This window comes from Marmota flaviventris, chromosome 17, assembly GCF_047511675.1.
Source record: "Marmota flaviventris isolate mMarFla1 chromosome 17, mMarFla1.hap1, whole genome shotgun sequence".
NCBI lineage: Eukaryota > Metazoa > Chordata > Mammalia > Rodentia > Sciuridae > Marmota > Marmota flaviventris.
Window position 1 is genome coordinate 43,959,765 of NC_092514.1, and position 13,491 is coordinate 43,973,255.

Sequence of the window (13,491 nt, forward strand, 5' to 3'; positions counted from 1 at the left end):
AAAATTTTTCCTTTCTAGTTCCAATAATGTAAAGAACTAAATGGTAAAAAATCCTTAATCTCATCCTTATTATTATAAATTAAGAGAAAGACACATATCAAAGAAGTAAATCTATGTCAAAAAATTAAATTATTTATAATAAGTGTTCATATGAAAAGCAGCATATAAATTAAACAAAAGAGAGAAGAAATACTCAATTATTGCACTCCTTGTAATTCAGATGGAACTCAAGTGTCATTTTGATGGGACTGTTGATCATTTTGGTTCTGCCTACCTGGCCTGAGTGAATTTATGAACTGTCTGAGACCCTTCATGCATATAACAGTATGGACACTGGAAAAGGATTCCTGAAACTCTCAACTGAATGGATTATTTATGTGTGGCCAAGGGTCTATATCTATGTGAAAAAGGTGTCTCGGAGAACAAAGACAACACAGATGAATGAAGAATAAAGAAATGGAGATAGAAAAAAATCAATTATTACTTGAACAACTAGAATGAGTCATGTATGAAGGCATATAACCCCTGGACTTTTTATGAGAACCAATAAATTGCTGAGTACAATGATTCATGCCTGTAATCCCAGGAATTCAAGAGGCTGAAGTAAAAGAATCACAAGTTTGAGGCCAGCCTCAGCAATTTAGCTAGACCCTATTCTCAATATAAAATTTTTTAAAAAAGGAATTGTGGGTGGGGAGAGAAAGACACACAGAGAGATAACAATACATTCATTTTTATTTATTATGTTTTTGCTTAAATTATCTTGAAATAGTTGTCTAGTGCTTGTTACTGAGACAGTTCAAACTTGTCATAGACTACATAACTAAATTATTGAAAACTGTTTATAGTGCATAGTTATTGTTTTGGTCTACTTGGTGTTTTTTCCTGTAGAAAACTATAACTCCCTTATTACACAATGTTCTTATAGGGCTGTTAATCACAGTTCCCTTTCTCCATTCACCCCCATGGGTGGGCCGATCAGAATATTCTTACTTCAAAATGGACACATGAATCATGTTGGCCCAGTCTGTGTCTCAGTGAAACCTTTTTCTTGAAGTTCATAAAGGAGACTGGCTTTCCCTGGCTTGAAGTCACCTTGTAGACAGAATATGAATCAATACCTAGAATCAAATTCTTTACCACCTGGACAAAGTCTACCTAAGGTAGAAGTGAATAATACCCAAGATACACAGATAAGCAAACCCAAGATGAAGCAAGAGAGTCTTTTTGAGCCTCTGGATTCAATAATGTTCTTTTATTTGTTTGTTTCTTTGCAGACTTGCACATGCTTGGAAGGAGCTCTACCTCTGAGCTACATCCCCAGCCCTGGATTCAATAATGTTTAATGTTAGATTCACTATCATTCTATATAATCTCTCTCTTTTTTTCTCTTGAGCTATTTTAAACTGATATCTTTATTTATAACCTAAAAAATATGAATGTGATATTTCCCTTATGCAGTAGCTGCACAAGACTAGGTAAATTTAAAATAATTAATATTAAATAAAATTTAAAGTTCAGTTTCTCAGTTGTACTAGCCACATTTCAAGTACTCAACACACACATATATAGCTATTGGGTATACCAGAAAGTGCAATTACAGATTATTTTCATCACTTTTCAGCAAAAAGTTCCATTTGAACAATGATATTCTAGTTAAGTAATTTTTTTTTTTAAAGAGCGAGAGAGAGAAAAGAGAGAGAGAATTTTTTGATATTTATTTTTCAGTTTTTGGTGGACACAACATCTTTATTTTATTTTTAGGTGATGCTGAGAATGGAACCCAGTGTCCCTCGCATGCCAGGCAAGCGCATTACCGCTTGAGCCACATCCCCAGCCCCTTAAGTAAAAATTTTATTGTTGGGGCTGCAGTTGTAGCTTGGTGGTAGAGCAGCTGCCTAGCATGTGTGAGGCACTGGGTTCAATCCTCAGCACCACAATAAATAAATACATAAATAAATAAATTAAATAAAGGTATTTGTCCATCTACAACTAAAAATTTTTTTCTTAATTTTTATTGTCTTCCAAGTGTGGAAAAATTAATTTAACAGACTAAAGAACTGCCATGGGCCAGGCATGGTGGCGCACGCCTGTGATCCCAGCGGCTCGGGAGGCTGAGACAGGAAGATTGCGAGTTCAAAACCAGCTTCAGCAAAAAGCAAGACACTAAGCAACTCAACCCTGTCTCTAAATAAAATACAAAATAGGGCTGGGGATGTGGTTCAGTGGTCGAGTGTCCCTGAGTTCAATCCCTGGTACCACCCCCCCAAAAAAAAAAAAAAAAAAGAATTGCCAAGGGACTATTTACACCCAAGTAAGATAGATATAAGGGTCAGCTTAGAAAAAAGTCAAACAGGAAAAAACTAACTTTGGATCAGCAAAATGACATATAGGTTAAATTAATATAATATTAGTATTTAACAGTAAGGGAGTAAGGCAATTAAAATGTATAGTAGGAAAAAATGTGTGCTATTATGAAGTAAAGATACATAACTTAGATGTCTTGGTCCCTATAGAATGTAGAAAAAGAGTGGGAGAAAGAGAAGTTTGTCCTGGTATTGTTCAGGACAGAGGATAACCAGAGCAAGGAAACAGAAGACTACAAGAAGAAAAGTAGTCAGGCACGGTGGTACATGCCTGTAATGCTTGTAATTTCAGTGAATTGGGAGGCTGTGGCAGGAGAATTACAAGTGCGAGGCCTGCCCTAGCAAATTAGGGAGGCCCTAAGCAACTTAGGGAGACCCTGTCTCAAAATCAAAAAAAAAAAAAAGAAAGAAAAGAAAGAAAAAGAAAGGGCTGGGGATGTGGATCAGTGGTAGTGGCGCTGAGTTCAATCCCCAATATCAATTGAAAAAAAAAAAGTAGCATGCAATAGGTGTGTTGAATGACAGTGAATGATGTGGGTCCTACAGCATGCTAGAACTTTTAAACTGTCTATAATTATAGTCAACTCTAGATTATCGAAATTATGAATTTTTTATGAAAACAACAATAAAAAAGGGCCACTATAAAGTAAGTAGGATGAGTTGGGTGAGGTGGTGGACACCTGCCCTCCCAGCAGCTTGGGAGGTCAAGACAGGAGGATTGCCAGTTCAAACCTAGCCTTAGCATCTTAGCAAGGCCCTATTTCAAAATAAAATATAAAAAATGCTGGGCTGTGGCTTAGTGGTTAAGCACCTTGGGTTCAATCCCTGGTACCAATAAAATAAAGAAAATAAGATAGATGATAACGCTTTGGTTAACACTTTTTTATGATCCTTTTTATATAGCTTGTGGCACATTGAAGAATCCCTTTAAAGAAAATAATTATAAATAAAATAAATAATAAAAACTGAAAAAAAAAAGAAAATAATTACTTGATGAGTCAGAATTTGGTAAGAGATTTAAGAGATGAATGAACACCAAGTGGCTCTGACACACTAAAAATCATCTGAATAGGTTTGGTAAGTGGGTAGGAACAGAAAGTGTGTATAAACATGGCGAACAGAAAGTTCTAGTAATAAATTCCTTTAATTGAAAAACAAAAACAAAACCAAGTACTCTCCAGTAAAGTTGTGAACCACAAAGAGAGCAAAAATTTTGAAATTTATATTCCTCAGGCAGTCTCTCCAATATCTAAAGAAAACTAAACAAGAGTTCTGAGCAGAATATGATTAAAAAAAAAAAAAAAAAGAACAACTTTCTGACTACTCTGAGTCAAGTATTTACGTAGCCTGTTTCAAATGCAGTGAACTTCACATTTGAGTCATTGTCCAAAGTTAATTATGATAAGAGTTGAATGGAATATGAATGAAAGTTCATTATTCTTTATAGTTGTCTGAAACCTGAGAGTACCTGGCATGTTAATATAGCATTTGAGGAGACATCTGATGGAGAGGCAATATGGTATACCTGAACACTGGCTGGTAAAGAGGAAATTTATTTCAAATTCTAGCTCTATCATTTACTTGTTGTATGAACTTGATCAAGTTAATTCACATCTTTAGACTTTAGTTTTTAATCTCTAATGGAAAGCAGCATTAGATGGTCTCAAAGTTCTCTTCACATTCAAAAGTTTTATTACTTTATGAAGGAGATATGAAAATCAGAAAAAAGGGACTGAGGATGTAGCTCAGTTGAAGAGCAATGGTCTAGCATGTGGAAGGCCCTGGGTTTGATCCCCAGTACCAAGAAAAAAAAAAAAAGACTCTTTTGCTGCTTAATAATCTTCAGTGACTTTCTAAGCCTAAACAAAAGAAAGCCCAAACTTCAGATTGTCATTCAGGTACCTAATCTCTCTGGCCCCAATCTGCTTTGCTGAGCTCACTAGTGCATGCCTGTAATCCTAGCCACATAGCATGGGAAATATATTCCTATATATTAGGATTATAAACCATAAGAATGAAAATGTGTTTCCTCAAACAAACATAATTTAATGCTACTTACCTGGAAGACAAAATTAAATAAACATCAGATTTAAACATTCCTTAAAAATAGATAACTTCAGCTGGGTGCAGTGGTGCACGCCTGTAATCTCAGCAGTTTAGGAGGCTGAGACAGGAGAATCTCAAGTTCAAAGCCAGCCTCAGCAAAAGCAAGACACTAAGCAACTCAGTGAGACCCTGTCTCTAAATAAAATACAAAATAGGGCTAGGGATGTGGCTCAGTGGTCAAGTACCCCTGAGTTCAATCCTCAGTAACAAAAAAATAAAAATAAATAAAAAATAAATATATCTGTATCTATTCTATCTATCTATTTATCTATCTTTAATTTTCTCTATTTTTGAGGTATTGGGGATCAAAATAGGGACCTTGAGCATTCTAGGCAAGCACTCAATCACTAAGCCATAAGCATAGTTCTATACTGGCCAATTTTAAATTTAGTTCATGAAGTAGTTACTGTTCTTTTAAAAAATTAATATCAATAGATCCAATCACAACAAAAGAAACAACAGAGGGAAGATACAACCTATAGAATGGAAAAAAATACTTGCAGATATACATTTGCCAAGAGAGATTTTGTGTTTATATTGTTATATTTTATATCCAGAATAGTAAAGCAAAACAAACCAAAACTCAAAAACAAATAATCTGATTTTAAAATGGGCAAAAAACTTAGTAGGCATTTTCCAAAAGAAGACATACAAATAACCAACAGGTATGAAAAAATATCACTAATCATCAGGGCAGTGCAAGTCTAAGCCACAATGAGATATCGCCTCACTCCATATAAGATAGCTGGTATCAAAAGGACAAAAGAAAACAAGTACTGGTGAGGATGTGGAGAAAAAGGAATCTTGCACACTGTTGGTGAGAATGAAGTATAGTCATTATGGAAAACAGTATGAAGGTTCCTAAAAAATTTTAAATTTTCCTATAAAATGATGCAGCAATCCCATCACTTAGTATATATTCAAAGGAAACAACATCAGTATGTGAAAGAGATTCCCAAGTTTACTGATACTATTCACAGTAACCAAGATATAGAATCAACCTAATTGTCCAATAATGGATTAATAGATAAATAAAATATGGTGTATATGTACATATATACAACATAATAATACTGTTCTGTCATTTGCAACAACATGGATGAACCTGGAAGACATTATGCTAAATAAAATAAGCCAGACACAGAAAGACAAATATTATACGATTTCCCTCATATGTAATGAGTCTAAAAATGTTGATTTAATACAAGTAGCCAACAAAATAATGGTTACCAGAGGCTGGGGAAAGGAGAAGAAAGGCTAGCCAATTGATTCAAAGTTACAGTTAGAAAAGAACAAGTTCTAGTGTTCTATTACTCAGTAGGGTAACTACAGTTAACAAAAAGGTATTGTCTATTTCAAAAATAGCCAGAAGAGAGGATTTTAAATGTTTCTACCACATAAAAAAAGATAAATGTCTGAGATGACAAATATGCTAATTACCCTGATCGAACATTACATAATGCACATAATGTATTGAAACATAACACTGTATCCTACAAATATGTACAATTGTTATGTATCAATGAAAAATCAAAATTAAAAATTGCAAAAGTTATAAAAATAGATTCTTGATATTTTCACAAGGATTCAACAATATGCAAACCATACCAAGGTATATAACATGCAGCCTCTTGTAGTTTTATTGACTTATATATTTGAATCACTCAAAATGGGAAGCCAACTTGTGATATTGGTAGGCTACACCTGCTTAGCGCTTATATCTCTAAGTGGTGTATTTTCCACTCTAACGTGCAGTAACTAATAAATTAGGCAAGGAGACACTTTTCTTTGGGAGAAATACTCTCTCTAATGAAAGAAAACCATTAAATTGCTAGGAAATAGTTTGAGTAATAAAAGTCTTTTCAATCATTTAAAATATGGCACAGCTGAATGACAGAATCAACAGTTCAAGAACCAGAAAGATCTGCAAGAGAGGTCCTTTCTACTTCTTTTTACTTATTCTGTATTCCATTCATGATGGATGACTACTATAAGTTATGGCAATATTCTAGAATTGAAGCTTTAGAAGTGCAAAATATTCCCAATAATATTCAAGTTTCCTACAATTAGTATTCCAGCTTGAATTAATTTTATGTGAATTTAAATAAAGAGACCTAGTTAAATGGTTGGGCCTAATCATCTTTGGATCAGATGACCTATCAAGGTCGCATATTTGTAGTTCTGAGAGAATAAGCTTACAGGACAGTACTTTTAACAAGAAGATAACTATGATAAGAGGACACAGATGGGCTTCTCAGCATAAATGAATATACTTTAATGTCAATGCTTAAGTGATAAATGAGAAATATTACCTCTTTGAAATGGGACGTCCAGTTTACCAAGGTAAGATGGGAGCTCCTTAAAAAGATATGATTGAAAAAAGTTATCAAAAGTAAAACGTATTTTGTCTTATGTTAAGACATGAAATAAAAGTTTGCTTCTTTGAAAAATGAGTGAAGAAAACCTATATTTACATAGGCAAATTAATAATTTAATTACTTCTATCACCTACAAGAAGTCTATAGTACTTATATTTAATATAGACCTTTTCTCAACATTTCAGTAGAAAAATATCCACTATAGATAATTCAAGGAAAAAGAAAAATACCTAACAATCATACAGAAAAATATTTAAGCTCATTAATAATCAAAGAAATTCTAATTAAAATTCAATCTAGCAAACCAGAAAATTTATGGTATAAATATAATTTTATATAAATATAACTAATTAATGATAATTACAATGATTAATAATGGTAAGGGTACAGCAAAATGGGAATTTTTTACTCTTAAAATAAATCTTATAATAAGCAAGCAGGAGTGGGGGCTGAGGGTGTAGCTCAGTGTAGAGTTCATGTTTAGCATGTGCAAGGCCCTGGTTTTATTTTTTTGTTATTGTTTATTTATTTACTTTTTTGTTTTGGGCACTGAGGACTGAACCCAGGGGCATTCAACCACTGAGCCACATCCCCAGCCCTATTTTGTATTTGATTTAGAGACAGGGTCTCACTGAGTTGCTTGGCAACTAGCTTTTTTTTTTTTTCTTTGATATATAATTTAATGAATTTTGAGACATGAATATAATCATGTAGCTTCCACTACAATCAAAATAGAAGCAGTTCTATAATTTCCCCTCCCCCAGTTTCCTTTCTGCCCACTGCAGTCGAACCATCCTCCTTCTCCCAACCACTGACAATGACTGATCTCCATCTTTATAGTTTTGCGTTTTCTAAAATGTCCATTAAAATGGAATCATTCAGGATTACCTTTTCGGATCTGGCATCTTCCACATTAGAAAAATGTATTTGAGGTTTTCTCATGTTGTGTGCATCAGTGATTCATTCCTTTTTGTTGTTGAATAGGTATTCCATTGTATGAATGTACTTGTTTATCTATTCACCACTGAAGGACATTAGGGTTGTTTCTAGTTTCTGTTTATGAATAAAGCTGTTATAAATATTCTCCCCGAATAGGTTTTTGTATGAACAAAAGTTTTTGTTTCTCTTGAGTAAATATGTTGGAGTGGGATTGCTGGGTCCTATGCTCAGGACAACTTGATTTAAAAAAAAAAAAACTGCCTATTTTCCAAAGTGACAGTATCACTTTGTACTTGCACCAGTAATGTATAGAAATTCTAATTCTGAATCTTCACCAACATTTGATATCACTTTTTTTCTTATTTTAGCTATACTACACATGTAATAGAATCTATTTCGATTATAATTTGCAGTTCCCTGATGACTAGTGATTTGGGGGATATTTTCCTGTGCTTATTTACTATCTGTATATCTTCTTTAGCAAAGTGTCTGTTCAGGTTTTTGTCTATTTAAAAATAGATTCTTTTCCTTATTGTTGAATTTTAAGAGTTTTTTATTCTTTTGGGGATGGGGCAGGTAACTGGGGATTGCATCCAGGGGTGCTTCACCACTGAGCTACATCTCCAGCCCTTTTTTAATTTTTTATTTTTTTTTAAACAGGGTCCCACTAATTTGCTTATGGCCTTGCTAAGTTGCTGAGGCTGGCCTGGCAACTAGCTTTTGCTGAGGCTGGCTTTGATCTCAAAATCCTCCTGTCTCAGCCTCCTGAGCTGTTGAGAATACAGGTGTGAGCCACCGTACCTGGCTGCTCGCTAATTTTTTTGGTGCTAGGGATTAAAACCAAGGCTTTGCCCAGTGCCATGGTGTATGACTGTAATCCCAGCACTCAGGAGGCTGAGACAAGAGGATTTCCAGTTCAAAGCTAGCCTCAGCAAAAACTAGTTGCTAAGCAACTCCATGAGACTCTGTCTCTAAATATAATACAAAACAGGGCTGGGGATGTGGCTCAGTGGTTGAGTGCCCCCCCACCAAAAAAAAAAAAAAAAAAAAGTAAGCAGGCAATAGGAAACTGTAATATATATTATTAAAGACAATAATGATAATATTTCTACTCTTTTAACCAATATTTTTCCTTCTAGGGAAATAATTAACTTTAAATATAGAGAAAAATTCATACAAATAACTTTAATATAAATATTTATGTCTTTATAAGTATATTCTTATTTATATTTTCAAAAGTAACTTTATACCAGTGCCTAAAGATAAAGCTTTATCTTTACACATAGTGATATTCAGTACAGTGAAAACTTATAACCAATCCTGTGTTCAATAGAAAACTGGTTAAAAATAACTACAGATTTACTCAATGTAACAACTACAGTCATTTCAAATATTTATGAAAAATAAGCATGGAACCTGCAAGGTTAAACACTGTATACTTCCAAATATGTGACATTTTAGAAAATGCAAAACTATGAAGATAATAAAAAGATTAGTGGTTTCAGGGGATGGGAGAAGAGGGGGGATAAATAAAAAGCATAGAGGATTTTGGAAGCAGTGAAACCATTTTGTGTGATAGTATAAATAGTGGATAAATGTCATTAAATGTCTAATATCTAAACCACAGGATGTACAGGATCAAGAGTGAACTCTAATGTATAAACTATGGACTTTGGGTGACATCAGTTATAACAAATGTGCCACTTGGTATGGATGTTGGTAGTGGGGAAGGATGTTCTTCTGTGGGTTGGTTGGTTGATAAGGACAAGGGGATTCAGTATTTCCACTAAATTTTGCCATGAACTCAAAACTTCTCTAACAAAAGCCTGTTTTTAAAAAAAAACATGGAAAAATGTTTATTATGTTAAAGTGTTTAAAACAATGTGTATAATATATAGTGAAAAGAAAATTCTGAAAATTAACAAGGTATACATATAGATAGTGTCCCGTTAACAGGAGTTTGCTATAGGTGGTAAAAGAAAGCATTGTTTCCCTTCATTTATCAGTATTTACTAAAGTGAGCATATAAACCATTATGATCAAATTTTAAAATGGTGCTTTTTAAAAAATGTTTAGTTATAGATGGACACAATACCTTTGTTTATTTTTACGTGGTGCTGAGGATCGAACCCAGTGCCTCACACATGCTAGAAAAGCACTCTACCACTGAGCCACAACCCCACCCCTAAATGGTGCTTTCTTATACTTGAAGACAAAAAATAATTCATTTCCTTAATATGAATTGACTAAATTTAACAAGCTGAATTCCAGTAGCTTTACATTTGAGGACTTGTAATTTTATTAAAATATTTATAAAAACAAGTCTTCATGGATGTATTTGTAAAGTATAAAATCCTCAATGGGAGTTAGGGTAATTTTTAAAAATTCTTTTGACATTTATTATTTAAATATAAAAATATTATTTTTTAAAGTTGCTGACTGAAGCAATGTCTGGCATTCACTGCCTTAAAAAATCTTACCCAGGTGGGAGTTGTGGCTCAGTGGTAGAGCACTTGCGTAGCATGTGTGAGGTACTGGGTTCGATTCTCAGAACCACATAAAAATAAATTAATAAATGAAGTAAAGGTCCATCAACAATTTTTAAAACACTAAAAAAAACACTTTACCCTAATATATACTAGACATTAGTTTATCATTCATTTTTACTTACACAATATTTGAGATCAGAGATGTTTACATTGACCCCAGTTGATCTCTTCAGGTTCTCATCATGTGATACTACAACTTGTTCATCTTTTGTGATATGGCAGTCCAATTCCAACATATCAGTTCCAATTGTGACTGCACTGAAGAAATAAAGAGAAAAACGACAACCTAAAACTTATGCAAACATTTAGGTTACATGCATTAGATATAATAATTCAGTTACAAACCCAAATATTCTGAAATAGTGAACTATATCCTCAACAACATTATTTATCAACATTCATTGATGTGAAAATATTCTAAGTGATCTTAATTAAAATAAGTGAATAATGTTGCCTCCTTTCAATAACCAGCTATCCTTAATACTGGCAACTCTATATCATGGAAAGAATATGTGACCAGAAGTTCAGAGACTTGAAAACCAATTCCTGATTTGTTATGAAGTTGTATAACTTTGGGCAAATAAATTTCCCTCTGAGAGCCACATCTAAAAAATGAGAGGATTGCTGGGCGTGATGGCGAATACCTGTAATCCCAGCCATTTGGGAGGCTAAGGCAGGAGGATTCCAAGTTTGAGACCAACCTCAGCAATTTAGCAAGGACCTAAGGACTTAGTGAGACTCTGTTTCAAAATAGAACAAAAGAAAAGGGCCAGGGATGCGCCTCAGTGGTTAAGCGACCTGGGTTCAATCCCTGGGGTGTGGGGGGGAGTGAAAGAGAGAGGATTAAGAAATAAGATAATGCTGGCTAGTTGCTTTTATCTTATTGGAAGTTCTAATAATGGGCAAGAAAAAATTCAAATTGAAAGGAACAAGTAAAGTCATCTCTGATCACAGAAGACATGATCTTACATATAGAAAATCCTGGGTTAGAGGTATTGCTTAGTGGTAGAGCTCTTCCTTAGCATGTGCAAGGCCCTGGGTTCAATCCTCAGCCACAAGCCTCCTACTCCCCAATTCCCAAAGATCCTATAAAAATATTCTTAGAACTAACAGATGAATCTAAGAAAGTTGTTGGATTAACACACAAAAATTAATTGTGTTTCTATACATTAACAATGAATAGTCTGAAAAGGAAACTAAGAAAACAATTTTATTTACAATAGCATCAAAAACATTAAAACACTCAGGAGTTAACCAAGGAGGTGAAAGACTTGTATAATGAAAACTATAAAACACTTCAAAAAGAAGTTAAAGATATATAAATATGGATGTGCAACTATATTAAGTGTACTTAAGATGTTAATACTACTCAAAGCAATCTGCAGATTTGTGGCAATAACAGCACAATCCCAATGATTTTTTTTTTTTTTGCAGAAATAGAAAAATCCATCCTAAAATTCAAATGGAATTTCATAGGATCCCAAACAGACAAAACAATCTTAAAAACTAAAAAGTTGAAGGACCCATACTTCTGTATTCAAAATTTAATACAGTAATCAAAAGAGTGTGGTAATGATATAAAGAAAAACATATATGGATATAACAAATGCACGTGGACCAGGACAGAGAGCTCAGAAATGAGCTTTCATAAAGATGCAGAGACCATTGAATAAAAAAAATGAACCAGTTTTAACAAATGATGCTAGGGAACCTGATATTCACATTTAAAGAACAAAGTTGGGCAGGAGATGTGGCTCAGATAGAGTGCTTGCTTAGCATGGTATTGGGTTCAATCCCTAGTACTGCAAAAAATAAAATAAAATCTTTTTTAAAAAGTTAAAATGATAGTGTTTGCTTGTTTGTTTCTGGTATGGGGGAATAAAACCTAGGGGTGCTTTACCACTGAATTACATCTCCAGCTCCTTTTATTTTTATTTTGAGACAGGCTCTCTCTAAATTGTCAAGCCTGTCCTTGAATTTGTGATCCTCCTGCCTCAGCCTCATGTATTCCTGGAATTACAGGTGTGTGTCATGACACTAGGCCTGATTTAGGTTTTATACAAATTTCCAAGTCAGTTAACAAGCAACCTTATCAATAAATATACACTCCCATTGCAGAGATGAGATAATTAGTATTACAGTAACCAGATACTATAAAAATTTATCATGAGAATCAGGGCACTGATTAATTACTTTGACTGTCTGCCAATTTACATTTCCAAATGTTGCTAATACAATTTGCTTCTTTCTCCTACCATTCATGTTGGTACCAGAGGGATCACATTACAAAGGCAGCCTAGTTTAATAACCTACTTTTATTAGCTCTTAAGAACCAGATTTTACATTCCCAAGGGCTTAATGACTGTGTGTGTGTGTGTGTGTGTGTGTGTGTGTGTGAGAGAGAGAGAGATTGAGAAAGAGAGAGAGAGATTGAGATGATTCCTTAGTTTTGGGTTCTATGTTTACTGTGAAGGGGGTTCTGTTTCCTTTATCTGTCTTTTGCTAAAATTCTGCTTTGTTTTTGGAGGGCACTATTCTGTATCTGATTCAATGAGCAACTAGTAAGAGCCTATCAGTGTGAGAGCCTGAGCGAGATGTTAGGAAGTGAGGGATCAATAAAAAAGATTTTTGCTCCTAAGGAGAAGAGCCATATTTATACTACAAAGGAGATGGTGTTTGTGAAAGCATCTTATAAACCAATTAAAGGACTTTTTATAAATTGTGAGATGGAATTCTTGGTCAAAATTACTTCTCTAGTCACACTCTATCATAATGAATTAATTTTCAATATATCTCTAAAGTCCTTTCAATCTCCTAGATATATCTTGTCCACATTAATGTCACATATTAATCTCAAACATTCCACATTTTTTTTTGGTAGTAGGGTGTGAACTCATTGGTTCTCGACCACTGAGCCATATCCCCAGCCCGATTTTATATTTTATTTAGAGACAGGGTCTCACTGAGTTGCTTAGTGCTTTGCTTTTGCTGAGGCTGCCTTTGAACTCATGATTCTCCTGCCTCAGCCTCCCTACCCACTGGGTTTACAGGCTTCCACCACTGCACCCGTCCAACATTCCACATTTAAAAAATAATTTTTCTTTCTTCAAATATAGCTCTTCCAGTCTTAGTGTCATTTCAATTTCCTGGTTA

General features: G+C 34.1%; 1 protein-coding gene across 4 annotated transcripts in view; it reads right to left on the bottom strand.

The window, feature by feature from the left end:
* The window catches only part of Gdpd1 (glycerophosphodiester phosphodiesterase domain containing 1), a 47,396-nt gene that overhangs the window by 15,912 nt on the left and 17,993 nt on the right, over positions 1-13,491 (bottom strand). For all 4 annotated transcript variants that reach the window (XM_071603124.1, XM_071603122.1, XM_027950356.2 and 1 more), the window contains 2 exons: positions 10,461-10,596; positions 6,785-6,830 (listed from right to left, as the gene is read on the bottom strand). In XM_071603124.1, the coding sequence (XP_071459225.1) occupies positions 6,785-6,830; positions 10,461-10,596 (182 nt within the window). The remainder of the gene's footprint in view (positions 1-6,784; positions 6,831-10,460; positions 10,597-13,491) is intronic.